This window comes from Panonychus citri, unplaced genomic scaffold, assembly GCF_014898815.1.
Source record: "Panonychus citri isolate SS breed McGregor unplaced genomic scaffold, ASM1489881v1 Contig00040, whole genome shotgun sequence".
Classification (NCBI taxonomy): domain Eukaryota; kingdom Metazoa; phylum Arthropoda; class Arachnida; order Trombidiformes; family Tetranychidae; genus Panonychus; species Panonychus citri.
In genome coordinates this window covers 634,230-661,842 of record NW_026515445.1, presented here as the reverse complement: position 1 = coordinate 661,842, position 27,613 = coordinate 634,230, and the positions used below count along the sequence as shown (strand labels likewise).

General features: G+C 32.6%; 8 protein-coding genes across 9 annotated transcripts; 6 read left to right on the top strand and 2 right to left on the bottom strand.

Moving 5' to 3' along the window:
• Positions 1 to 2,408: 2,408 nt before the first annotated feature.
• LOC128397905 (uncharacterized) lies at positions 2,409 to 4,541 on the top strand. Its single transcript, XM_053358679.1, has one exon. It carries the CDS (start codon positions 2,409 to 2,411, stop codon positions 4,539 to 4,541), a length of 2,133 nt encoding a protein of 710 aa, XP_053214654.1.
• A 1,566-nt stretch (positions 4,542 to 6,107) lies between these two features.
• LOC128397904 (uncharacterized protein F54H12.2-like) lies at positions 6,108 to 7,322 on the bottom strand. The gene has a single exon (XM_053358678.1). The coding sequence runs from the start codon at positions 7,320 to 7,322 to the stop codon at positions 6,108 to 6,110; it is 1,215 nt and encodes a 404-aa protein (XP_053214653.1).
• A 410-nt stretch (positions 7,323 to 7,732) lies between these two features.
• LOC128397903 (myosin-11-like) lies at positions 7,733 to 10,002 on the bottom strand. The gene is made up of 2 exons (XM_053358677.1): positions 9,400 to 10,002; positions 7,733 to 8,965 (listed from the first exon to the last, which is right to left on the bottom strand). Exons 1-2 carry the CDS (start codon positions 10,000 to 10,002, stop codon positions 7,733 to 7,735), a joined length of 1,836 nt encoding a protein of 611 aa, XP_053214652.1.
• Positions 10,003 to 17,898: 7,896 nt separating this feature from the next.
• LOC128397755 (ferrochelatase, mitochondrial-like) lies at positions 17,899 to 20,213 on the top strand. Its single transcript, XM_053358505.1, has 6 exons — positions 17,899 to 18,109; positions 18,272 to 18,431; positions 18,502 to 18,723; positions 18,850 to 19,111; positions 19,227 to 19,499; positions 19,569 to 20,213. The coding sequence occupies exons 1-6, from the start codon at positions 18,025 to 18,027 to the stop codon at positions 19,758 to 19,760; spliced, it is 1,194 nt and encodes a 397-aa protein (XP_053214480.1). The 5' UTR covers positions 17,899 to 18,024; the 3' UTR covers positions 19,761 to 20,213.
• A 247-nt stretch (positions 20,214 to 20,460) lies between these two features.
• LOC128397757 (3'-5' ssDNA/RNA exonuclease TatD-like) lies at positions 20,461 to 22,498 on the top strand. The gene is made up of 4 exons (XM_053358508.1): positions 20,461 to 20,780; positions 20,868 to 20,966; positions 21,471 to 21,818; positions 21,893 to 22,498. The coding sequence occupies exons 1-4, from the start codon at positions 20,501 to 20,503 to the stop codon at positions 22,213 to 22,215; spliced, it is 1,050 nt and encodes a 349-aa protein (XP_053214483.1). The 5' UTR covers positions 20,461 to 20,500; the 3' UTR covers positions 22,216 to 22,498.
• Positions 22,499 to 22,651: 153 nt separating this feature from the next.
• LOC128397762 (nicotinamide riboside kinase 1-like) lies at positions 22,652 to 23,976 on the top strand. Its single transcript, XM_053358512.1, has 6 exons — positions 22,652 to 23,022; positions 23,102 to 23,192; positions 23,261 to 23,448; positions 23,508 to 23,686; positions 23,752 to 23,829; positions 23,953 to 23,976. Exons 1-5 carry the CDS (start codon positions 22,991 to 22,993, stop codon positions 23,826 to 23,828), a joined length of 567 nt encoding a protein of 188 aa, XP_053214487.1. The 5' UTR covers positions 22,652 to 22,990; the 3' UTR covers position 23,829; positions 23,953 to 23,976.
• Positions 23,977 to 24,063: 87 nt separating this feature from the next.
• LOC128397763 (ribonuclease kappa-like) lies at positions 24,064 to 24,750 on the top strand. The gene is made up of 2 exons (XM_053358513.1): positions 24,064 to 24,280; positions 24,461 to 24,750. The coding sequence occupies exons 1-2, from the start codon at positions 24,080 to 24,082 to the stop codon at positions 24,557 to 24,559; spliced, it is 300 nt and encodes a 99-aa protein (XP_053214488.1). The 5' UTR covers positions 24,064 to 24,079; the 3' UTR covers positions 24,560 to 24,750.
• Positions 24,751 to 24,907: 157 nt separating this feature from the next.
• On the top strand, positions 24,908 to 27,589 carry LOC128397756 (zinc finger protein ubi-d4-like). 2 transcript variants are annotated; one of them, XM_053358507.1, is made up of 5 exons: positions 24,908 to 25,188; positions 25,417 to 25,941; positions 26,168 to 26,265; positions 26,508 to 26,821; positions 26,893 to 27,589. In XM_053358507.1, exons 1-5 carry the CDS (start codon positions 25,133 to 25,135, stop codon positions 27,025 to 27,027), a joined length of 1,128 nt encoding a protein of 375 aa, XP_053214482.1. In that variant the 5' UTR covers positions 24,908 to 25,132; the 3' UTR covers positions 27,028 to 27,589. The 2 variants fall into 2 exon arrangements, with proteins under 2 accessions (XP_053214482.1, XP_053214481.1); XM_053358506.1 differs by having other exon boundaries at positions 24,924 to 25,188; positions 25,417 to 25,930; positions 26,115 to 26,265.
• Positions 27,590 to 27,613: the final 24 nt, after the last annotated feature.

The following is a 27,613-nucleotide window of genomic DNA, read 5'->3' as shown; positions in this document are numbered from 1 at the left end:
ACTTTTGCATACCTTCATTTCATAACCACACATTTTTAACTTTGTTCCTTAGCTAACGATCTAAGTTGCCAGATGTTCAACATCTTGAGTGAGTGAATGAGTTAAACATTTTCCCATGTTAATGAATAGGCTTTGATCTATTTATTCAATTTCAATTTATTTTTTCACTTCTATCCTTTCTTCTTTACATAAGAATGACGCGTTTTGCATGCGTTTTTTATTTCATCAATTCTTAAGTCAGTGAATGGGTTTAACATTTTCCCCATGTAAATGAATAGGCTTTGATCTATTTATTCAATTTCAAGAATTTTTTCACTTTTATCCTTTCTTCTTTACATGAGAATGACGCGTTTTACATGCGTTTTTTATTTCATCAATCCTTAAGTTAGTAAATGGGTTAAACATTTTCCCCATGTTAATGAATAGGCTTTGATCTATTTATTCAATTCCAAGAATTTTTTCACTTTTATCCTTTCTTCTTTACATGAGAATGACGCGTTTTGCATGCGTTTTTTATTTCATCAATTCTTGAGTGAGTAAATGGGTTTAACATTTTCCCATGTAAATGAATAGGCTTTGATTTATTTATTCAATCTCAATCATTTTTTTTACTTGATTTCTTCTTTTCTTTAACAAATAGTGTCTCAATCAACCTCAAGATATATTAGTATGCCGTCACTTGAAGAGTTGAATATTAATCAACCTCAATCTTCTGCTGATCAACACTCTTCTCCATCCAACGTTGACCCTCAACCTTGAACCTCAGCTATTGAGCAACCCCAACCATCAACTTCGACAATCGATAATCGTCGTATTACTCGTCTTTCTTCTCGAATGGACGGTACATCTTCTAATACCGCGATTCGAACTCCCGATGAACCTCCTATTTTGCAAGTGCGAGTGAGTGAGGTGATGAATGAGTGGCCTTCAGATCTCGAAATGTGGTATGAAGAGGATGGTTTGGTCACTTCAATGCTAAGGTGGGACAAAACGATCGTGCCAGGTGAACGATTGATAAACTTCTCTGGTCCAGAAGAGAAAAAGACAACCAAGGAAAACTTCTGGATTGTTGCTGCTCGTGACGAAGTTCAGGAAATTGAGAAAATGGAGGAAGATCAAAGACGAATTATCGAAGCAAATCCAATTATGTATCGTTGTCTATACTGCTTTCAACTCAAAGAAAAAGCTAGACAAGTGGCTGAACATGTTGGATCAATAGCCAACTTTGGCGGGGATTCATCGAAAAAAACTAAGAGAATGAATTGTGCTGCTCGTCGAGAGGTTGATTTTCCCGGTATTTCATCTGGACGGGTCAACTCTAATACCGAAGGTCCACAACGTTGGCCATGGATGGAAATGATTGTTCGGGATGGAGTCGAAATTAGTTCTGATCAATACGATAAGGCCAAAAAATATTTTGATTATATTCATTATAAATATCAAGCTGGAGAATTTTGGGAAAAAAGAGTAAATAATCATTCTTATCAACCTTGAATACGCATGACCATTAAACTTTTTTTTCTTTACGCATGCGTGATTTTTTCTTTCGGGTATATAAACGGTTGTTTTTGAAAACCTTGCCAGTCCGATTGGAGATAGGCTTTAGAATGGTAAGTTGAATGATGAGCATTTTAGATTAGATTTAATTGAAATTTTTTTAATCTTAGGATTTCAAATGCCCATGTTGTAATTATACCAACATTAATTTAGGAGTTTACTTATCTCATGAGTGTCCATGCATCGACAATTGTAGAAAGTGGGACTTCACCACTCCAAAAATACAACGACCAATTCCAAGAACAACAAAAAAGAGTCAACAATGTACAATATGTAAAAAGAGATTCTACCTATCAACTCGTTTAACTAATCACAAGTGTAAAGGTCGATCTCTTTTAACATCATCTAACACCTTCAACATCTATAATTGATGATTTTATATTAACTAAACAAGCATATAATGGAATGATTCGATATTATAAATGTTCAATTAACGAAGTTGATATCGATGAAGTTGAAAGAAAATATAGTGATAAATTGAAGAATATACTAGACTGTTTGAGAAAGGAGCTCGGCAGTGTAGTTTATGACATTAATTTACACACTCAAATGTCGAAACTAAGTAGTCAACAAATAGACACTGTTGTTGCAGATTTACACTCTATAAATAAACCACTTTATCAAGGCGATGACCTGAATATTGAAATTTCTCAAAGTTTTAATGAAATAAGAGAATTTGTGATCAGTTTACCGAGAAAGGAAGTGGGTTCTGGATTGAGTCAATTCAATACATTGAACTAAGTGTTGGTAAATATCAACCGCATAAAGGAGGATGTTCTTCTCATTCTTTACCGGCAAAATTAAATTCAAAAAAGTGTTTAATAAATCTCAAAACTGAAACAGATTGTTTTATGTATTCAATTTTAGCTTCACTTCATCCAGCTTCACGAAATGGTCAACGAATATCAAGTTATCGTACATTTATTGATTTATATGATTTCTCTTCATGTCGCGGGATTGTTGATTTGAAACAAATAGACACTTTTGAACGAAGCAACAATATTTCAGTAAATGTTTATTCTTACAACATGGATGATAAATATGTTATTCCAATACGAATAACCAAACATCAATTACAGAAACATGTTCTCCTTTTTCTTTATGGTGATCATTATTATCCCATAACTTCATTTCAACGACTTTTATCATCTAAATCGTCATATCAACGAAAATATTGTCAAAGATGTTTGATTGGTTTCCATGATGAACAAAAACTTATTGCACATATTGTAGATTGTGATCAGTATGAACCACAACGTATTGTTATGCCAAAACGAACTGGTGAACCCTCTTATTTAATGAAAAAGAATTTCAGTAAAGAAGAAAAACACCCGTTCGTCATTTATGCTGATTTTGAGTGTTTGTCTATTCCGACAGGTGATCCACAAAAACCATTCAGACATGAACCATGTAGTTATGGTTACATTGTTGTTGATTGGGAAAAAAATGTTCTATTTAAAAACTTTTGTCATGGAAACAATATCGTAGGCGATTTTTTACGGGAGATAAGAGATCTACAACAACCTTTACAAGACTATTTGAAAGCAAATATTAAACCATTAGTAATGACTGATGAAGATGAGGATGATTTTAAAAAAACTGATTATTGTGTAATCTGTGGCCAATACCTTGATTTACAAAAGAGAGTACGTGATCATTGTCATCTCACTGGTGTTTTCAGAGGTGCCGCTCACCCAGAATGTAATTTACAACGTTCTTTACCAACTCGTATCCCCGTTTTCTTTCATAACCTTAAAAACTATGATGGACACATTATTATTAAGAATATCGCTGAAAATATTTTCAATGCTAGACTTATTGTAATTCCATCATCACTTGAAAAGTATATTGGATTTTTTATCGGTCAATTTGCTTTTCTTGATTCTCTAGCCTTTTTACCAACGAGTCTTGACACTTTAAGTTCTAATTTATCAACTGATGATAAACTTCACTTCTTAAGACAAGAATGGTCAACTGGGGATTTGTCAGAAGTTTTAAAAAAAGCAACATTACCTTATGAATATATTTCATCTATTGATAAATTTTATGACAACTGTTTACCATCAAAAGACAAATTTTATTCTTCTCTAACTGATTCTAACATTTCTGATGAAATGTATTCAAGGTTAGAAAAAATTTGGCATCAATTTAATTGTGAAGTGCTCGGTGATCTTATCGATGTTTATCTTAAAGTTGACGTGTACATGTTAGCAGCCTCTTTCGAGAATTTCAGAGAAACATCAATGAAAGATTTTAAAATTGATCCACCTCACTATATGACAGGCCCTGGACTTTCTTTCGCTGCTGCTTTTCGTCGTCTTCAAATAGAAGTTGAACTTTTTTGTGATATCGATAAGTTAATGATGATTGAAAAAGGGATTCGTGGCGGTTTGACCACTGTTGCTAGACGATATGTCAAAGCAAATAATCCAAATGTACCTGGATATGACGGTGGTGATCAAACACATTTACTATATCTTGATGTGAATAATCTTTATGGCTATGCGATGTGTTCTTACCTCCCATATGCTTACTATGCTTGGAAAAACTTCGATGATGAAGAAGCTGTACTTCGCGATCTAAGATTCTCTTCCGGTTACAATTATATATATGAAGTTGATTTAGAATATCCATCTGAACTTCATGATGAACATGATGACTTTCCACTGGCACCACATAAACTAAAGATAGATAATGAAATGTTAAGTCCTTATGCTAAAAGAATTGTTGAAAAATTACAAGAAAGAGGTCATCATAGTGTAAGTAGTGAAAAACTAGTTGCCACTTTTCTCAAGAGAGAAAAATACGTTGTTCATGGTCTTAATTTAAAATTCTATATGGAAAAAGGACTCAAAGTGACTAAGATTCATCGTATTCTCAAATTTTCTTCGTTGCCTTGGCTACAAGATTATATTGAGTTCTGCACATCGAAAAGACAACAAGCAAAGATCCATTTACTTCATCTCTTTATAAACTATTCGTGAATAGTATTTACGGTAAATTGATGGAGGATAAAAGAAAACATGTCAAAGTTGATGTGACAACATCCGAACCAATGGCTGCGCGACGACTGAGAAAACATCTACTACAAAGATTCAAAATTATTGATGAAAATAAGGTCATGTTTCAGATGAAAAAAGATGTAGTTTTAATGAACAAACCAATTGTAACAGGATTTACAGTGCTTGAACTCTCGAAACTACATGTTTATACACTGTATTACGATACTTTTAAATGTACTTTCGGTGATCGTTGTCGACTCATCTATTCCGATACTGATTCTCTATTGATTGAGTTGAAATCAAATCATTTGATTGAAGATCTGAAACAAGTTGAACATGTAATGGACTTGAGTGATCTTCCACAAAATCATCCGTTACACTCTGATGAACATAAAAAAGAAATTGGATATTTGAAAGATGAAATGGCTGGTGATGAAATTCACGAAGTTGTTGCGATAAAACCGAAACTTTACGTTATTAAAAGTGCATCGGGCGTGAAAAAAAGAGCGAAGGGAGTACAGAGACAAGTTGTCGCCAACAAGCTGTCATTTGACGATTATAAACGTTGTTTATTTCAAGAGGAAATCCATATGGTAACAAATCGAAGGTTAGGTTCAACCAACCATGACATCCATATGTATACGCAAGAGAAAATAGCGATCACGCCTCTGGAAGATAAAAGATATTTATTGGGAGATGGAATTAGCTCCCTCGCGTATGGACATTATAAAATTGAAAGAGAAGATTAATGCTCATTCATTTATAGTTTTTCATTTGTGAAAGTTTATTTTTAAAAAGTGAAAAATGGAAACTGAATACAATTCTACATTAACTGTTGAATCAATGGATTGGTCCCACTTCGAGGAACTGTGGGCTGAGGGTCTTGCCGAGCAACAGCCAAGTGAAACACCATCAACATCATCACGGATTCGAAGAAAGGCCCGTGAAGCTCGAATGAAGGAGAATCCAGAAGCTGTCCTTTATTTTCTTGGTAAAAAACGATTGAAAGCCAATCGTAAGCTGATCGCTCTACAGAAAAAAGAATCTGTCAATGTCGCTAAAAAGCGACAAGAATGTGATCGCATCAAGCGACAATTTGTAGAGTTGACCAATTCAATTTCTAATTAAAATTTTTTCTGATCAACTTAATCAATTGTCTCTCATTACTTTCATATTTACATTTCGCGAAAATTTTAATAAACTTTGCACTAGCCAAACAAATAAATAAAATAGACAAATAACCACAAGAAGTTGACAGATTTCCCTGATATTTATTGGGATTGTATGTATATCCATTTGGTGCATGTTTTTCAATAAATGAAAGAATATTTCCTTCAGGCGGTCCGCCAAAAGAGTTGAAAAAACTTGCTTTTCCATTGTAGTCAAATTTAACAGCGACCCAATGAGAACCTTCTTTATATCCAGGATCTAAATTAATTATGAAGCTTTTAGGTTTAGTAAATGAAACTGGTAATCTATCAGATGGAAACACCCCACCAAAATTTCTCTTATTTTTCATTAACTTATAAATATCCTCCGTAGTTAACATTAATAGTCTAATGTAACATTTCTATCTCTATCGATAGTTATAACATTATCAAATTGACTGAAGACAATAATTTTCAACTGGTCAGTGAATGTTTCAGCGAATCTTAATTCAAGTCTTATACTTCCTCTTCGTAATAGATTCAAAGTACCACTTTCTCCTCCAATTGATCCATCATTAGTCAAATCGAATCCGAACAATGTTTTTCTTTCACAGAATTCACTGTATTTAATATCAATCTGAGGGATACCTTCACTTTGATCAAGAGCTTTGAATAAATCAATATATTCGCGAACAGCCGTTTTAGCGATAAAATCGGGTTTGTAAGGAATACTTGGAATCATGACACCATCAACATTCAATGAGATGTGATTACATTTATAATGCTCGAATTTAAATGGATTTAATTCAATTTCACCCGAAAAAGCCTTTGAATTAACAATTCCAATAATCATTCTCCTCGGAAAGATTCCATTGTGTACATTTTCGAAACTATAATCTTTAGAACCAGGATTAAGAGCAAATGCTTTAAGTTCATTTCTAACAATGAAATATTTAGCTGGAATTTTTTCAAGTGTAGTTAAAACACCAGCTTGAGCGTCAGGAAAGAGTTTAATTCTCTTGATATGAACCGATAATTTAGTAATTTTCACTGTTAATGGTGTTTTATCACCAACAACTATTGGAAATCCATTTTTCGATCGAGTGAAGCAAATTTGTATGGGCACACCATTAATCAATAAGCGATCTTGTTGACAAATTGGTACATGAAGATTAAAATACATTTCTTTTTCATCACTCCCATTTGTACCTTCTGAACCAATATCGATGTTGGAGGGATATTTAAATAATAGATTTTCTAAATAAGCTTGATAATGATACATATTTGAAGACTTGACTGTATTAACATTATTTAAAATAAAGTCAATTTGTTCAAAAATTGCATGTCCAAAATCGGGAACGGTTTGAAAAATTTTTTTTGTTGGTTTTCCTTCTTCAAGTATTTGCACTTTAAGATGAATCATTGTTGACGAAAGATCAGTGAAATCATCAGAGGCAGGAATGTATATCTCATGATATTGACTTGATTCAAGGGATGCTGAAGGGTTGTATTCAACTTCGTATGAAGATTCGATTGCTACTTGTGTTGGTGGAACAGAAAAAAGTGACAATTCACTTTTTGTTGAGGGAACAGAGGCTGCATGTAAATATTCCATTATGAAAAAATATCTTTTCTTTTCCTCTTCCTCGACTTCTTATATACTTTCTTTCTAATTCCTCCTCCGACTAATTTACTTATTTTGCTTGAGGCATCCATTGCTGTCTTCTTGAGACCTTCTACACCTCTAGTTTTAAGTGATTCTTTAATGTTTTTCTTCTCTAGAATATCTTGACCAACTCCAACTCCCGTTCGAATAGCCTGTTTACCGAGATATTTTAATAATGGTATACTAAATCTTCTAATAAGCGTTCCGATTCCATATCCTCTCTGGTAAGGTGAACCTCTGAACAATTCAATATCAGAGAATCCATTACCACCTTGATTAAGATAAAATCTTTTGAAATCGGACTCACATGAACAATATTTTTTTCGTTGCATTTTATAATTTAATCATTAATCAACTTCTTATATAATACGTTTCAAGTGTAGACCAATATGAACTCTACCGGAAGCAAATCTAACTAAACTTCCAGTTTCATCACCAAGAATGAAATTTATTTCTTCGATTCTATTTGTTCTTACTGGGAAATAAAGTGGCTTAACAAATCTTTCATGAACAATATCATGACTTTTCCCTCTTTTGAGAGGAACAACTCGGAGGACTCGTACAGATTGTTGACCAACAAAATGTTCAGCAACAATATCGGAATAAACATAAATTAAATGAGATCCATAATTTAAATCAACAGTTTTTCTTGCAGTGATTTTTTTCTGTGTATGTAACACTGGTGAGGGATCATAACTAAACCCAAATGTTTCTAACATTAAAGGATCATCGAACTTTGGAATAAACTTTCGATCTTCGTACATGCCTCGTTTGATAGTGATCAGGTCATCTTTCAATACAATTTCTGGTGGTTCATTTATATCAATTGAATTATCAATAATTTTCGCAACTTTTTTCCGTTTAACAGTCAATTTCTCAATATTTTTTTCAATATTTTCGATCGAGGTTTTTATTTCATCTAATTCTGCTTGAACTTTTTTATCCTGTTCACGATTTGTTGTGATCTCTGTTTGAAGAGCATCATTCATTGTTTTGGTAATTGATTTTATTTCTTTTATTTCCGCTTGTAATTTCGAAATCTCATTCAAAGCGGTTAAAATTTGACCGTTTGCCGAGTCTCTTTGAGCTATTAATTCAGTCTTTTCTTTTTCAAGTTCTTCAATTCTTTTATTTTTTTCAGCAATCACTTTTTCATAATCCGCGAGACGTCGATCTGCTTCATCTTGTTGAAGTTTTTTCATTTCTCTTTCAGCGGTTAGTTGTTTCTCTTTCGATTCAATTATGATCTTGCTATTTACCAAAGCTCTTTCAGAGTCCATTAATTGTCTTTGTAATGCAAATGCAAATGATTGAGTTGTATTAAATGATTCATTTTTCGCTCGAATAATATCGCTCAATGTTCGAACTATTTCATATTGTAAATCAACCACTTTAGGATTGGAACCTGATGATGCTAATAAAATATCCAATTTAGCATGAGCCTTTTTCAAATCTTCTTCGGGCTTTGACGCAATAACATCTAATTTTTCATTTAATTTTTTCAACTCTTCATCTGGTTTTGATATAATCTCATCTAACTTTTCATTAACTTTTTTCAACTCTTCAACAGGTTTTGTTATGATCTCCTCAATCTTTTCATTCGATTTATTATCAGATTTACTAGTTATTATTAGTGTATGTAATTTTTCATTAGCTTTTTTCAGTTCATTTTCTTTATCTTTAATCTCTTGAGTTAATTTCTCAAGTTTTTCATTTTCAATGGTCAGACTGTTTTTGTATTTTAGGATATCAACTTCCGCCGTAGCTTTTCTGCTTGTTTGTGTATCAATAATTTCGATTAATTTTGATATACCATCATCTAAACGCTGAAAGACTTCATCAAAAGTTGTTTTAATTTTATTCTGTTCATCTGCTGCATTTTTACACATCAAGATTTCTTGATCCTTAGCGGAAATTTTTGTTTCATGCCCTTTAATTTCCTCCTCAGGGTATCAATTGTAGTTCTTTGATTAGCGATTATATCATTTTTCTCGCTAATTTCTGTTTCTTTAGTTTTAATTTTCACCTTTTTTTCTTCAAGTTGCTCTTCGATTTCGATACGTTGTTTTAATTGTTGAATAGTTTTCTTATGATTCATTTCGAGAATTTTTTGTTTCTTAACCTCCTCTTCTTTCTCAATTTCCGCTGCGATTCGACCAATTAAACTTTGAATTTTTCTTCGATAGACATTTGATCCCATCGCTTCCATTTCTTCATCTGTAATAGCGAGAAGTTTTAATGTATCCATTTTTGTATCGTCTGTTGGATCAAATTTATCACTTTCTCTTTTAGCAATTTTTGCTGGAATAACGGAAATCACTTCATCATAAATTTCTTTTAATCTTGTGTTGATGTTATGAATCACACCTTCTAAACCATCAATTTCATTTATTTCGAATTTGATTTTTCTTTGTCCATCAGGAAATTCTAAAGTGAGATAAATTTCTTTTCTATCAATCACTAAATCAACGGGATAAAATATCTCATGGATAGCTACAACCCATTCTCCTATTAGATTGATTGGATGATGCAATCGATTAGTAAATTTAGTCAGAGTATTTTCAGGGAAAAGATCCATAGAAGCGTTGGAAACAGCTTCAATATAATATTCATCAGATTGACTCGACATTATCAATCCACTGATTAAATTTAGACGGATAACCAACCCAGAAACAAAATATTCTTTTTCTTTGTACGTTTATTTATTCTTGTTTTAATGATCTTATCGATCTTATATAGAGATGGTTTCTTTGTTAGTATTAATTCATATTGATAAAAATTGATGTGATTTCTTCATCATCTAAATCCTTTAATTTATAAATATAACCTTGAGGTTTTTCACATAACGAATTACAAAATTTCGGTTCCAAAATTTGGTGTATCTCCTTTTCGAAAATATTTTATATCTCGTGATTCTAACTGTATCTCCTAACTTGAAAGGTTTCTGTTTAGCTTTATTAATTATGTGAGTTTTTCTAATATTCAATAGAACTTGTTTCTCATTATTTTTATTTACTTCTGATGGGGCCATTTGAATTGTTCTGTGAAAAGATCGATTATATCCTTTAACAATTGAATCCAATTCATTAATGAATCGATGACTATTTTTATGATAAAGAAATCTAGAGATTCTATTTCTTAACGATCTATTGAATCTCTCGATAATCGCACATTTAACTGTCCCATCAGTTGTTGTGAAAAAGTTGATTCCATTTTCTTTAAAAAGTTTAATTAATTGAACATTTTTAAACTCTTTTCCTTGATCACTTTGAATTTTTTCAGGTTTAATTTTCGTAAATAATTTTTTAAACGCATCAACAATTTCGGTTGCACTTTTGTTTTATTGGTATAACCAAGCAAATCTACTGAAACAATCAATAATGTTTAGTAAATAACGATAATTATCATTGTGTTTACTCATCCAGGCAATATCCATTAAATCGATTTGCCATTGTTCATTCATTTTATTGACGAGAATAGGAAGACGAGGGAAACGTTTTTTTGTTTGTTTGAATAAATTATATTCATCCTGATCTTTCAACCATTTTTGAACATCTTTCAATTTAACGGATGGATTTGAATTTTTTAAATGATAAAAAAATCGTTTTAATCCACCTAAGGATCCGCCCTTTTCTGGGTTGAAGTATTCCTCAAAGCTGATGCCTGAAGCCATGTTACAACTTTTTTCGCTGGAACAATGAGATCTATTTTCTCATTTCTAATATAGCTTCTTAACTCTGGTTTAGAAATCATTTGCGAAATTACATATTTAGCCCCTGGTGGTGCTCTTGTTGGATCATTGCGACTAGTTATGTATCGTATAACATCATCAATATCACTTCTAGCATAAGGTTTTTTATTTTCAACAACTTGTCCATTTGCGTTAATTAGTCCGGGAATTTTATTAAGTAACAGTTTTAATCTCGTTGCCTTGGTAGTCCAAGTTTCTGAAACATTTGAACTGAAACTTTGATAATCATCTTCATCATCATTCAAATCATTACTTTGTTCATTTACTGGTTCAATTGTAGGTTCAATTGTAGGTTCAATTGTTGGTTCAATTGCTGGTTCAGAAATAGGTTCTTTTATTGCTTCAGGTATTGATTGAGAGATTTTTGTTTCTATTGGTTCTGGAAGAATCATTTTCTGACCTTTTCTTTCAGTACCTCATTTATGAATCTAATTTTAAGATCATCCGATAGATTTGAATTGAGTAAAGGTAATAATTCGGATTTATCTTCAGTACATTTGCGATTATACTGATCCTCGGAGATGAGAATCATTTTTGACTGTGTTCATATTTTACTAGCAACAATGTTAGCTAATAAAGTTAATGCTGGTATAAGTAAAGCTGGTAAAGCTCCACCTTTCTGAGAAATTATTTTTCTCAAGTTTTTACCTTTCCTTTTTCCAATACTTCTTATATCTTTTTTATATTTTTTAATTCTTTTTAAAGAGCCAGGTGAAAGGCGAATTTTACCTGTCAACATATTTCTGGCTATTCCACTAATAATTCGTAAAACTCTATCGGGTAGTTTCTTTATCATCAGCTTCCGCTTCTTAATTGGAGCCTTAACTAAGGACCTAAGAAGCGGTTCAACTGTTAATGCTTGTTTAACTGACATTTTAATAGAATCATTGAACTCGATTTCTTATATAACATAAGCATACATTAAATCTTCACCTAAAACATTAGTTAATAATCTAACTTCATGAGGTGTTTGAGGTTTCATGTCAATAAATAAGTATGAGTAAGGTTTTCTAGTTGCATCTTCAAATATTGATTGAAATTTACTGACTTTATTTGGATAAATTTGTCTGGCGATAGTTGATCCAATGATTTGATTTCTCGGATTTTTAAATAGAATCATGTATTGAGAATTGAGAGAGATGTTTCGTGTTTCATTTCCTTTAACGAATAAGTTTTGAACAATTAAAATTATTGATATGTTTCTATGATGACTTCCCTTTGTGAAAAGTTCAGAAACAAATTTAGAATTTGAAGTTTCATGCATTAAATCATCTATAATGATCCATTCAGGATTAGCTCCGTCTATTTTTTCAATTAAATTTTCAGGTAAACCTTTAATAAAATTAACATGATTTAATTCATCAAAAGTTTTCTGATATTCACCGTAAAAGTAATGAATACGTGAAGGTGGAGGTGAACATATTGTATTCGCGTTATTAATTAATTTCTTCACCCATTGTGTTTTACCTGATCCTGTTGGACCGGCGATTAACATGGTGAAAGGATGTTTTAAATAAATATCAAACATTTTTACAAAAATAATTTTTTATTTTCTTATAAAGAGTCAACCCAATCTTTAAGATTGAGTACAGCATTTAAGCTACATCTATTACCGCTTTTATGTAAATGACAAGGTTTTCTCTCCTTGAAATATTGTTCCAAGTTCCACCAATATCAATAACATTAATACAAGGAATAGCGAGTGGTAAGAATCCTCTCTCCAGTGATTTACAAGCGATTAAATCTTTACCAGGGGCAACTCTACCTGTGTAAAAATTATGTAGCATTATCGGGAGAAGATTTGGTTCCATCTTCTGATCAAGTGATATGAACGGGATTCCGTGGTATCTCTCAGCAAAGTCGATCTTTTTTCTATCTTTGTTGGAGAAGTGGTCAGGATTAAGGTGGTGTCCAATAGCGATCGACATGGTAACACAACCACCAAGAACAGCCACTTCAGCAGGATAGAATAATCCCTTATGATAGAACCCTTGAGTATCAAGTAACCACAAATACGATCCATAATAAAATGATGAATTTTGGAACCAAGATCTTCTTTTATACTACTTGGTGTGGGACTCACCCACGCAGGACAAGGGCAAGAGACTTGATCATCTCTGGATCTTTCTTGAAGGGTTCACTGATAGATTCAATGAATTGACCCATGATCCGAGAGTTGAACTGTTTCTTGCTACAAGTAGGGGGCAGCAACATCGCTCCGATGTTAGTGTTGAATGTATCATAAAGATTATCCATTTTTGAAGGATCCGAATTTGATCAAGATTTAGTTTACCGGTAGTGAAACATTCCTCTCCATCCCAGGTTTGATCGATATCCTTTCCTTGATAATCCGTGACCAGATGAAAACATCTTCAAGTAGTTTACCAGGGTTTTGACAGTCGATGAATGCATCGGGTCTTAGGAAGCCGAGAAGAAAACAAAGGCCAGGGATAAGGTTGAGAATTTTATTTACATCATCAGCCTTGATGGAAATCCTCCGATCCCGTTTCGAGAGAGATAATCTCCACAAACGGTTCGATCGATGGTTAGTTCATCAATTTGATCCTGTAGTTTTGTATCCGTTCCGTTGATATGTCCGATCATGAAGCTTGCGAGACGACTCAATTCCCATCGTTTGAGGGCAACACCATATCTTGTAGGGATACCAGCGACATAGTATCTTAGATGAACACGACCACAAACGATTTTGTTGTTTCCATCGGTTCCCCAAGAGATGATGAAACTTTGATTAGGGTTGATTTTAATTTGACTTAACGTGTGCCAATTTAATTGAGACATGTTTTTTGACTGAATCATTTCGACTCTGCTCCTGTCTTATATACCTCTTGAATCTGTGAAAAGTATCACTTAGCTCCCTCTGGTGTTGACCACCAGTAATTATAATTTTACCTGAGGGATAGATTGAAATACACTTTTTCTGGTAATACCAGTAAGCAGCGGGAAAGATTTCAGGCTCCATTATCTCTTTGAATTTTGTCAGCTCATCAAAATTTCGAATAAATATTTGACCAGAAGCAACCATGTTGATAACACGTAAACAGTCAATAGTTTGTAGTGGAAAAAAATATTCCAGTCCTTCTCTTGCATGAGCAGTTGAGAGAAAACCAACAGCAGTAATTGAACCAGAAGCGAAGATTAGATATTTCCCTTCCTTGTACTTTAACACTTCAGCATTGAACTTTTTACCAGTTTTACATTCTTTACTTTTGATGATGAAGGTTCTATCCACTTTCCAGAGAGAGACCATATTCACAATTTTAAATAAAGGTTTCATTTTATATTTTAATAGATTCGTACTCTAACCAGTACACGATACAAATAAAAACTAGTTGGAATAAGAGAGCGGACAATATAACAATTATCTCCATCATCTCACTCATGGCTGTTTCCGCTTTTTATCTAACCGTCGTATTCAAATTATATGACGTAATGACCCTAATTATAAATGACAGCTTATCATATTCTGGCGACTCATTAATTATCGTGGCTCCTCACTTCAAGGTTACAGCGCATGAGTGAGAATATGATATCATCAACGGACGGGCGAGAAGGTGATGAAGGTGAAATGACCGCCGCTATAAATGACGTGATCACAAACCTTAACCACTTTATCCATTTATTATCAACACGTGATGATGTGAGATCGTGTGTCTGTTCACAAATTCGTGGCTATTGTGATTCTCTCACCCTTTACTGCCTTACAAATTCAACTAATTCTTCCAAAGTTTCTTCTTCAACTGATGGACTTTTTCCGTCCGATTCTGAATCCGATTAAAAGTAATATTTTACTTGTTTTAAATGTCAATTTCTAATTTTTTTTCTTATTTTTCTTTTTATGTATTAGGAATGGAACGATTATTGGAGATTACTCAATGCGATGGATGATTTCATCACAATTGACCTGAATGAACGATTTGAAGATCTTGTCGAGCGGGTTCGAAATTTTGTAAGACGTTTGAAGTGGAAATGTCACCATCAGTTTCATTACAAGTTCCGATGGAGAAATTCAGGATGAACTCTTTTTTATCTACAACGAGGCCATAATTAGTTTAGAAATGGCCATCGATTTATATCAATATTCCCAACCTGATTTTATACTTTCCCTTTCCTTTTACGAACAAATTATTGAACAAAAATTAAATGTATCTGATCAAAGCAATGAAATTTCTTCTACAAATTAAATGTATTTTAATGATTTTACGTTTGTCCCTTTTTATTTCTTTTTAGATATGGAAGCGTTTTATTTATCTATTGGAAACAGTTTCGCGTTATGGCAAAGAATGTTGGAAGAGGCGAAGGATTTAATGTCATTTTCAATGAGATTTCACTTCTCAAATCTGATTTAGAAGTAGCTGCACTCGCAATGCAAGAGAGAGTTTCATCAACTGGTGATGAAAATACTAACAATTTAGTTGATTCTTATACTGCAGCTATCGACGATATTAATCAAATATTATTATTAAATCAAGAGGATTTACAGCGGATTTTTATAAGAAAATGTTTAGTTTTCAAAATCAGATACATGATAATGCATTTGCAAAGCAAGCCATCAAATCATGTTTCGTCAACATCAATAAACTAATTTTTTGCTAATTTTTTCCTCATTATCAACATGAATGCGTTTTGCATGCGTTTTTATTTCATCAATCCTTAAGTGAGTAAATTGATTCAACATTTTCATGTAAATGAATAGGCTTTTTGCTCTATTCATCCAATTCCAAAAATTTTTTCACTTTTATCCTTTCTTCTTTACATGAGAATGACGCGTTTTGCATGCGTTTTTTATTTCACCAATCCTTAAGTGAGTAAATTGATTCAACATTTTCATGTAAATGAATAGGCTTTGATCTATTTATTCAATTCCAAAAATTTTTTTCACTCTTATCCTTTCTTCTTTACATGAGAATGACGCGTTTTACATGCGTTTTTTATTTCACCAATCCTTAAGTGAGTAAATTGATTCAACATTTTCATGTAAATGAATAGGCTTTTTGCTCTATTCATCCAATTCCAAAAATTTTTTCACTTTTATCCTTTCTTCTTTACATGAGAATGACGCGTTTCACATGCGTTTTTTATTTCATCAATCCTTAAGTGAGTAAATTGATTCAACATTTTCATGTAAATGAATAGACTTTTTTCGATTAAACATTTTTATTTACTGTTTGTATTTTACAAGTATATGATTAAATTTTTCTTGAAAATCATTACTTTTCAAAACAGAAATTTGATAAGAATTGAAAAATTTAACATCGTATTCAATCTTTACCATTGCTTGATGATAAGTAAAGAGTCCAGGTTTTTCCGTTACCATATGGAACGATGGTAATGTCCGAGGGAAAAAGTCATCACTCTTAATTTCATGATTACCCATAGGATCATCCAATTCTTGAAGAACTCTTTTGAACTCTTCCAATGTACACTTGATGTAAAGGTCGGCCCATCAACAAGATTATCTCGAAATCCAGGAGCAAACAAAGAGTAAATACATCTGATATGTCCATGTTCCATTATCGCTTGCTTCCGTTCCAATACATAATGTTGTGTTATTGGTCTTGAACACCTTTTATAATCAAAAATAATTTCCAACTTATCCATTCTGCTCACAAAACTAAACTGTGGTTTTTCAGGATATGAAGTTGGCTTTTATACATTTTACTTTTGATCATGTTTGGTTAAAGCTTCTTCAAATTTTTCCGAGAAGTCTTTACTCTTCAAAATAGCAATCATATACGACTTGAAAAGCTTATCTTTGATGTAATGATATCCCATCGGATCATCCAAAGCTAAGAGAACCTTTTTGAATTTCTTTAATGAACTCGACACTGAAGTTTGGTCCATCAGCTACATCACCAGTTGCACATGATGGTGTCCATGAACTGATAAACATTCGGTAAACAAATGAATCATCTTTCTTTTCTTAATTAGAAAGTGATTCACTTCACCATGAGTTAGCTGAATAACTAAACAAAATTTCTTCACTGTTATCCATTCTGAATATGAAATGAAACTATACTTCATGTATGAACTTCCTGCCCTTTATACTTTTTAGATTTAGCTTAAGGTTAAGATTGCCTAATTTTCACGATTGAGTGATCACACTTTCGGTAAATTTTCAAGGTTAAGCGATTGCGTAATTTTATTCACGGTTGACTGATCACGATTGCGTAATTTTATTCACGGTTGACTGATTACAATTTTGTTTATTTTTGGTTATGCATGAGTGCATTTGGGGGGTGGGGTTTAGGAGGGGGAGGGACCGGAAGAAAGCGGAAGTAGTATTCCCCACCCCCTTCCTGTGCCAGAGTAGTATGGAATGCATCTACTTGTTTACAGTTTCCGATTCTATTTTCGAAAAGGTTAATCGTTATTTTCGATCAATTAGTTTATTCTTATCCTTTTCATTGAGACTATTGAGAACGAGAGAATTTTTAATTTGATTCATTTTAATTTCGTTCATTCTGATTAACTTGATCACCTTGAAATTGGTAAATTTACCTTTCGAAACTTTAAATATTCAACTTATCGAACTGATGTCATAACAATTAGTAAATTCTATCATATCGAATACACCGAATTCATGGAAATTAAGAGTATTGGAATTTTTATTATTTTCATTCGATTAATAATTGATTATAAGTTCTCTCAATTATTTGATTGATTTAATTTCGTTTTCGATTTTTAGATCAATTTAAACATTCGGATTAACCGCCAAGACTTTTTAATTGGTTAACATTAAACTCCAGCTGATTGATGTTTGCATGTTAACGTTACTGTTTATGTTGCGTTAGATTTTGATTGTGACAATTAAATTATATTGTTTTCGATTTACTGTTTAAGTTTCTTGCATTTTTTGATAAAATTGTTAACCCACTGACTATGATTATGTTACGAAGAATTAACTTAATTGAATCATTGAGTAGATCTACTGGAAGATTATGTAATAATATCGTTGAAAATCAAGGTATTTGTTTTGATGAATTGATCTGGTTTTTAATTGTTCTCTTGTCTTGTCTGATTGTTTCTTGTTAAATTAATCTTGTTAATTTCGATTAATAAGTTGCATAAGAATTAGTGTTGATCTCGTTTGAAGATAATCTATCTTTTCTTTTTTGTTCTTTTGTAGGTCTTTCCGTTAAACAATTGACTAATTACAGTTCTTCATCTTCATCGCCAACGGCCATTTTTATGCTCAACATGGGAGGACCTAAGAATTCAGAGGAAGTCGAACCGTTTTTGACCAAATTGTTTCTTGATCGTGATATTATGACTCTTCCAATGCAAGAGTAAGTTAATTGTCTTCTCAATGTTTACTTTTTGGTTGTTTGTTTATCTTGTTCATCTTTTTTTGGTTAGTAAATTAGGTCCATGGATCGCCAAGAGACGAGCACCCAAAGTTGCTGAAAAATATAATCAAATCGGCGGTGGATCGCCAATCAGAGACTGGACTGATAAACAGGGATCTTTAATGACCAAAATTTTAGATGAAATAAGTCCAGAAACGGGTCCTCATAAACATTATATCGGATTCCGCTATGCTAACCCTTTAACTGAGGACACGATCACTCAAATGGAAAGGTATTTGTATTATGGTCGTTTTATTACTTTATTTCCTCTTAATTATCACAATCAGTCATCAGTTTTATGAACTAATCAAATATTTTATCTTTCTTTTTATTGGTTTTCTTTTTTAACTCTCTACAGTGATGGTGTTAAACGAGTCATCGCTTTCTCTCAATATGCTCAGTACAGTTGTAGCACATCAGGAAGTAGTTTAAATGCAATCGCTAAATATTACGATGGTAAAAAACCATCGGTCAAGTGGAGTTTCATTGATCGATGGCCATTAAATTCTGGCCTAATCGAAGCTTTTAGAGATTTAACCAGCCGAGAGATTGAAAAATTTCCTTCATCAGTTCGAGATGATATTGTTATTCTGTTTTCAGCTCACGCTCTTCCAATGTCTGTAAGAAAAGTTTCTCCTCTTTGGTAAATTCTATTCTCTCTTTTATTCTGATTCTTTTTTTTTTATCGAATTCTTTTCTATTCCAATCTTTTATCTTCCATCTTCTTGGTAACAGGCTGTGAATAGAGGTGATCCTTATCCAACCGAAGTGGGTGCCACCGTGATCAAAGTAATGGAGGCCTTAAACTGGTCCCACCCTTATCGTCTTGTTTGGCAATCAAAAGTTGGCCCTGCCGATTGGTTGAGTCCCCAAACTGATGAAGCAATTGAAGGTTTCGTTAAACGAGGACGAAAAAATTTTCTAATTGTTCCAATCTCCTTTGTTAACGAGCACATTGAAACTTTACACGAACTTGACATTGAATATGCACACGAATTAGGATCAAAGGTAATTGATTGATTACAATTTCTGATAATCTCTATCATTGGGTACTAATTATCTAAATTATATTTACAGTTAAAGGTTGAAAATATCCGACGAGCACCAGCTCCTAATGATCATCCTGCTTTTATCAAAGGAATGGCCGATTTGGTTAAATCACATTTAGCCTCAGGTCAAATATGTTCCCGACAATTGTTATTACGATGTCCACTTTGTACTAATCCTTCCTGTTCATCAACTAAATCATGGATTGGTTCACTTTCTTAATTGTAATTTATTGATCAACAATCTCAACATCTTTGGTATCCAATTTAAAAGGCATTTCGTAATTTCCATGGACAATTTAAATGTTCCCATACCTTATTTGGACTCTAATTATGATTAATATTACTTTGTCTCTATGATTAACAAGCTATTTGTTAAATAATCAATTTTCTTACGGAATCGTGAAATCAACAAATCAATGACAATTCACCAAATTAGGTTTCAATTAATTGTACTTACACTACACAAAAATGTTAATAATTTAACAAAACTTTGTAATTACAATTTGATAATAACTTTAAATGTTAATCAAAAACCTTGACTAAATCACCAAACAGGGAAGAATCAATTTAATAAGCAACAATCAATTAGATAATAATATTTTATATTCAATTTTAGCTTATTGCTAAATTAACCTTCTCCCTATTGATAAATTGCCTTTTAAATACTAAACAATTAGTAAATCATGTAATGTATGAAAATTAAGCTCTGATTTTCAGAGGAATAGAAAAAACAATCAACAAAAGGTCTTTGATTTCTACCAATTGAATTAAAATTCACTTGCATTTACTATTGACATTTTTGTTAGAAAAATCATTCACATAATCAACTTGAAATAGTTAATTGTCAAGTTAATTGTGTCTCGAAAACTAAATGATATCAAAAGACGCGCGTAGTTAATTATTGGTCTTTATGTTTACAGATTTTGTTGTGTGTTGGTTGACGTTTTTACTTTTGTTTATATGATTTTTGGTAAATTAATTGTTCCTTTAATTAGTTGTAGATCTTTTTTGTTCAATTTTAACAAATTAACTGTACGATTATCATCAAACTCACCGAAAATGTCAATTGAATCATCATCTTCATCGAAAGTAATGTCAACAGAAAGTGACGAAGTTGAATTGATGAAGAAATTAGGACTTGATGGTGAGACTTATCTTCTCGTTGATATCGGTGCTAATTTAACTAATAAAAAGTATGCCCGTGATCTTGATGGTGTCATTCAACGAGCCAAAGATTCAGGTAATTAAATTGTGTCTAATTACAGTTAAAGATTAAAGTACAATAAGCGAGCAAATAATTGACCATTTTTCCGGTTTTTCCCTTTAGGTGTTCAAAAAATTATGGTCACCGGAACGTGTATGCAATCAAGTCAGGACAGTTTACGATTAACTCGTTTATATCCGTCAACCTTATACTCGACAGCAGGTAAATTTGTCTAATTACCTGAGCCTAATCAGTGTCATCAAATGACAATTGTGTCAACAGAGATGTTACTATTTGCTCTGGGCTCTTGTTTTCTTTTTGTTTCTCTTACTGTCATCTGGTCATAATCTGGTAAACAAACAAAAGAAACTTGACCAAGATGAGAAAAGATGACCAGAGGATAAGATGAGAATTCCATTTCAAGTACCATGATGATGATAATTTTTGTATATTCTTTTCTAATTCAAATATTATCATGTACAGAATTTTCTTCTTCCTCTTTCGCTGTTACTTTTTTAAGCTTCTTTTTTTCATTTTCCAAACGGTCTCTTGTTAGTCTCTCTCTCTCTCTCTCTGTATTGACGTAAGAATTAAAACAAACACCAATGTGACCTTAAGGTAATTAAAATCTTTACCTTTCTGGTCTAAATTACTTGTTTGTTTTAAAGCTTAGAAATGTTTCTAACCGATTCTAATGATTGTATATACACATTTTTCTTTCTACAGGTGTACATCCACATGATGCCAAAACCTGGACAGATGAAACTGAGACATTTATCCGCGATTTAGCGGCCAACAATTCGGAGGTTGTTGCGCTCGGTGAATGTGGCCTAGATTTTAATCGTAACTTTTCACCCCCTGAGACACAATTAGAGGTTTTCGAGAAACAGGTACAAATCGCCTGTGACCTAAAGAAACCGTTATTTGTCCATGAACGGGAAGCACATGAAGAAATGGTCAAAATACTGACCAAATACTCAACTAGACTTCCTCCAACTGTGATACATTGTTTCACGGGAACAATTGACGAGGCCAAAAAGTATATAGAATTAGGCTATTATATCGGATTAACAGGTATTCGAAATGAAATTAACCTCGAAAATTAAATCTAATCCATTTTGTTTTGTCATTTCTTTCATTTCCAATAGGTTTTCTTTGGAAGGATAAATCGGACAATGGTGTTCGTAAGGCCTTGGAGGAAAAGGTCATTCCCTTAGATCGGTTAATGGTCGAGACTGATGCACCCTTTATGTATCCAAATACACGAGCTAACAAATTACCAGATAAGGTCAAAAAGTCGCTCTCTGATCGATCGTTAAGTTTCCTACAACGTTATTGTACCTTCCAACGAAATGAACCTTGTTCGTTACCTGTAACCGTTGAAATGATTTCCGCTTTCATGGAAATGAAACCGGAAGATGTTGCACTTAAGACAAGTTTCAACGCTCTCAAAGTATTCGGCCTTAGCTAAGGAACGGGTTGTGATCTTATTCCTCGATTTAATTGTCCCGATAACAATCAAACAGCTAAGAAAGTGATAATATAATCCATTATGCTTTGGATCAATTTTTTGATCTTTTGTTTAACATTTCAAAAAATTATTAACTAATAATTTTAATCGAGTTAACTTTCTAAATTGTGATCTAAACTAAGCCAACATTTACCCGTTGCAATTAACATGATTATTATCATAAAATTATATCCACAATTGCAACACAATTAAAATTGAAATTAAATTAATTTCTGCAAAAAGATTTACTAATCTTTGTGTTATCCAAACATTTCAATTTTCCCCATTCGTTGGTAATTAATTAGTTAATTAGTTATTACCAAACTATCTGATGAAATTTGAATCCGGTTTTATCATTCAAATGTTACCTTGAAATGACAATTAAGATGAATTAATCTCTCATACTAATTTAATTCAATTAGAAAGATGGAAAACTCAAATTTAATCAATCATCTTGAATCTCAATTGATTCACTTGGAGATTTAATCATTTCCATCTTGAAGTAAATTGAAACACTTTCGGTGGCAATTAAACATTTTTACAACTTTAATTATCAATTCTCACAGTTATTACCCTAGTAGGTGCATATAATCATTGTAAAAGAACGTGAGTTAATTATAATAGTTAATTGTTCCAATTTTGGATAGACAATTAATCGTATATTCAAATTAAGTGCCACAAGAAAAACATTCAGTGTTAACGGTTAATCATATGTAACCCTCTCTATTTGTTAACGATGAAAAAAATCAAATTAATTGGTATTTCTGGGTAAGAATTAATTTCTAATTATCTAATTTGACTATCGTGTTAATTACTAACATTTCATTGTCACAATTAATTTAAACAGCGTTTCAAATGGTGGAAAGACAAGTTTATCCAAGAAAATTGTTGATCGTTTCCCGAATTCAATTGTGATCCGTCAAGATGATTTTTTCAGAGTTTGTTTACTATTAATGATTATGTTGATTTATCTTTAATTGTTCCTCTTAATTGTCTATATTATCAGGAAGAAGATGATCCTAATCATATTTGGATAGTACTTTCATCTGGTGTTAAGCACCAGAATTGGGAACATTTGAACAGCGTCAATTGGGACAAATTAAAATCTCAGGTCGATTTGACTCTCAAGGAACTTGCCAAAAGAGATGAAGAATCATTCCTAATCATCGAAGGACATATTATCTTTAATTACAAGTAAGTAAATTAACTAGTGATCAAAGAAGATGATTAACTGATTGTTTGTTACTCTACAGAGATTTTCCCTTCCCTTATGATAGCAAAATTTTCATCACATTACCTGAAGATGAAGCTTATCGTCGGCGACAAGTTCGAACTTATGTTCCCGCAGATCCCGACGGATTTTTCGCTGAGTGTATTTGGCCCATGTACCTAAAGAATAAGGAGGAAATGTCTCGAGAAGGTCCAGATATCGGTGAGACAATTTGATCTAATTCTTTGTAATTAACCGATCTAATAGTATTTCTTTCTCGTTTCCAGTGTTTTTGGATGGAACCAAAGATCCTGAGGAAATTTATCAAAGTGTATTGAAAGTTATCACTGGAAACAAATCTTAAGGTAATCAAGTGAATTAATTGTTTCAGAATCGGAATTTCCCTCATTTCGATTCTGAGACTCAACCCTGACATCTGAAGGTTCATCGAGACTCTAAAATATTGATCCATTCCTATTCATTTATAGAGATATAAACAGTTATCACAATTTCGAGTGTTTTTTTTGTTGTTCTTTCGTGTTTATCATTAACCAAATGAGAGAGAAATTATCTTAATATCTAATTGTCGACGATTGTAATCAACTCCAATTAGAAATGATTGTTTGTGGTAAACGATTAGCTCTTTGTTGTTCTGCCCTCAGTTGTTGGGCGATTATCATGTTAACCCTGATGGGGATTCTCCTCTATTCTCATGCAATCGCTTTTTCAGAAGATCTTGAGATCGAACCCAAATTAGAAAAAATAACAGATCGAAAAGTTCTAATATCAGAAGCTTTTAATAAATACGAAAATGCGGTAAGTCGATTAACCAAATGAGTCCAAATTCTATTCCAATTGAAATGATTCCCTTTTTTGACTTTTCGGTTTTCAGTTTTCGATTTTCACAAATTCTCATCACCATCATTATCATGTGATTTACTATTAACTAATCATTCTCTTTTCTTTTCTTTTCTTTTAATTGTTGTTAATCTTTAGGCTCATAATTGTTGGATTGCCGTTTGTCTTTACATAATAACTTTAGCGGTTTCGCTTCATCAATATTACCTTAATAGGAAAGTTCAATATGGATTATGATTAAATCCGATTAATCAAATTACTTGTCATTCCAGAGTTTCAACTGAATTAAATCTTCCATTGGTCATAATTAATCAATATGTTACCATCTATGAGCCAATTACTAAATTGTTTGAATGTTAACAATTAACGAATGAACAATAAAATGTATTAAATTGAAACAATTTCCAAAAGCCAATTGATCCTCTTGTTTATTTTCCTCTCGAATCAACAACCAGCAGATTAACAATTAGAATCAACCAGTAATCTAATCCATCGTCTCTGATTCGGTTTAACAAGAACAAGAAATTGTCCATTAGCGATGAATCTCATTTTCGCTTCTTGGATAATCACTTTTCGCATTAATTATCGATCGAATTTCTCTAACTTGTAAACAATAGAAAATAAGTAAACTGAGCATCCATATTTTGGATCTTCTTCCTTCAGATTTTCCTTTCTCTTCTCATCCATCATCTTTTTATCTTCTACTTCTCATCATCTTTTCCTCTTCCACTCACTCACTCACTTTTCTTCTCTTATTTTTCTCTATTATTTTTCTTTTGTTTAATTGAGTCAATTTTTCTTTTCTAAATCATGTCTTTCGGTCAATTTATCGAAATTAAGCCACAACTTCTCAAGAGAATCGAAAGGTAAGTGAAATTAGTTAATTTAATTAGAATTTAATTGGAAACAATTAAGCCAAAAGAAGAAGAGAAATTAATTTTAACCTCCCTCGCCCATTCAATAAGCTCTTCTATTAATACTACAGCTGACATATTATGATGAGAATTGTGGTTTTCTAATTAATTGATTGTTTTAAATGATTGTTTTCTTTTTGTTCTAATTGATTAATTTGATTTGTTTTCTTTTCTCTTTAGTGCTTTAAATGCATCAGCTTATAGAGATGCTATTGAGAATTCATCTAAATATAATAATCAATTGGTGAAGGAGAGGAAAACTCGGTTACCATTTATTGATCATCAAACGAGGGTCGCCCAAAGAAATTGTTTCCTATGGATGCACCGATGGGAACGGATGCCAGGCCTAAATCATGGGGTTGTTTATTCTTATCCTTCTCGTGAATGGCACAGGAAACGACGGAGTTACCTAATTAATCCAAGTGAAAGTGGTAAAAGCAGCAAGGAAAGTGAAGCGAGTTCAAGTAAAGATTCAAACATAGTGAATATTGATAAAATTGTGAAAAATGAAGTCAACGAATCGTCTTTGGATAAATATGATCTTTCCAAGGATAATTGGTTACATGATTTCGGTGATGAGACAAGTCCCCCGGATGCTGGTGAAATTGATGAAGTAAACAGTTCAGATTCATCGGGTGAATATACACCAAGAAAGCGGAGGAAAAAACGAGAACCAACCAAACCCAAACGCAAAGTAAGTCTATGGTAAACTATACATTCATTTGTACCTTATACCTTTTGTTTTTGTTTCTTTTCTCTTTCTTTTCTTTTTCCTCTTTCTATCTGTTTGTCTTTCTTTCGCTTTTTTTTCACCTTTTGTACCTTTTCCTTCGTGTATACGTTACATATTTACATGTGTCTTTCTTTATACTTTGTAGAATCAAACAACCTCTCACCATTCACAACATCATCCTTCTCATTCCAATTCCAGTCAAAGCCAATCACAACATTCCGTCCCAACAACAAGCTCGGCATCGACCTCACAACCGCCGTCATCGCGAAACACAACGACCACAGAGACCAATGAGGGTAAACATTAATGTTTAACGAACTAACTAACTTGCCGCTTCTAACACACTACCTCATTTTCAATTGAAATTATATTATTTGTGCTTGTGTGTGTCCATGTTTTTATAAATTCAATCACACACACTGACCACACAATCTATTCGAGTGTGTGTACGTGTGTCTTTCTTTATCTCACACTTTATGTGTACTCTTGATATACAACGAAATGTCTCTATTCTTGTCTCCTTTTCCCACCTTCTTAGATAACATCAGCACCATCAGCACCACCACCGCCGCTGCCACCACCACCAAACCAACAAGTAACAGAGAGAAAGACAAAGAGAAAGATAAAGACAAAGCATCGCCAAGCAAATATTGTGACTTTTGCTTAGGAGATTCAGATGAGAATAAGAAAACCTCTTCAGCGGAAAAAATGATCTCCTGTTCCGATTGTGGTCGATCAGCTCATCCAACATGCCTCCAATTTACCTCGAGAATGGTTTTATCAATTAAAAAGTATCGATGGCAATGTATTGAGTGTAAATCTTGTGCAGTTTGTGGTACCTCGGACAATGATGTAGGTTTAATTTCAATTGTTTACCAGTCAACTTTTTAATTGTCTTTCCCTTTTATCCTCTTACCTCACAGGAACAACTACTTTTTTGTGACGATTGTGACCGTGGTTATCATATGTACTGTCTTGATCCACCAATTAATGAGCCACCGGAGGGATCTTGGAGCTGTAAACTTTGTATCGCTGCATATCATGGAAAACCCAAATAATCAATTTAATTACAATTTACCATCACATCCTTTGGACATTGGTGCATTAAAACATCATCATAATGCTTATATAATTTTCACCATTTTCATTCAAGTCAAAAACCAAAACGTATCATACTAATCAGCAATTACCGAAAAGTGCACATACATTAATCATCAACACAAAATCTTCATAACAATTCATTTTTTTTTGAAAATCATCTATAAATTAATCACTTAAAACCCCCTTTACCTCATCAATATGTTAAATGTTTTTGATCAATCACAAAATATTATGTTCACTTTAAACCAAAATCGAAACCTAATGTTGATTAGTTTTAAACTAATTACTAACCATTAGATTTAGCAAAGCAATTTTAAAATCTATATATTGATTAATCTAATATGTCGCTTAATTGTAACAAAAAATTGATCAAACCGCTATTCTTAATTACAATTCATCACTAATTGGATCCCACCCGAATCATGTTAATGAAAAAAAGAGAGACCTGCATTATAATTAATCGTTTAATGTAATCAAAACATCAGTCAAATTAAATTTACAATTGTAAATCATCATGAATTTACTTGATTCTTTACCCTGACA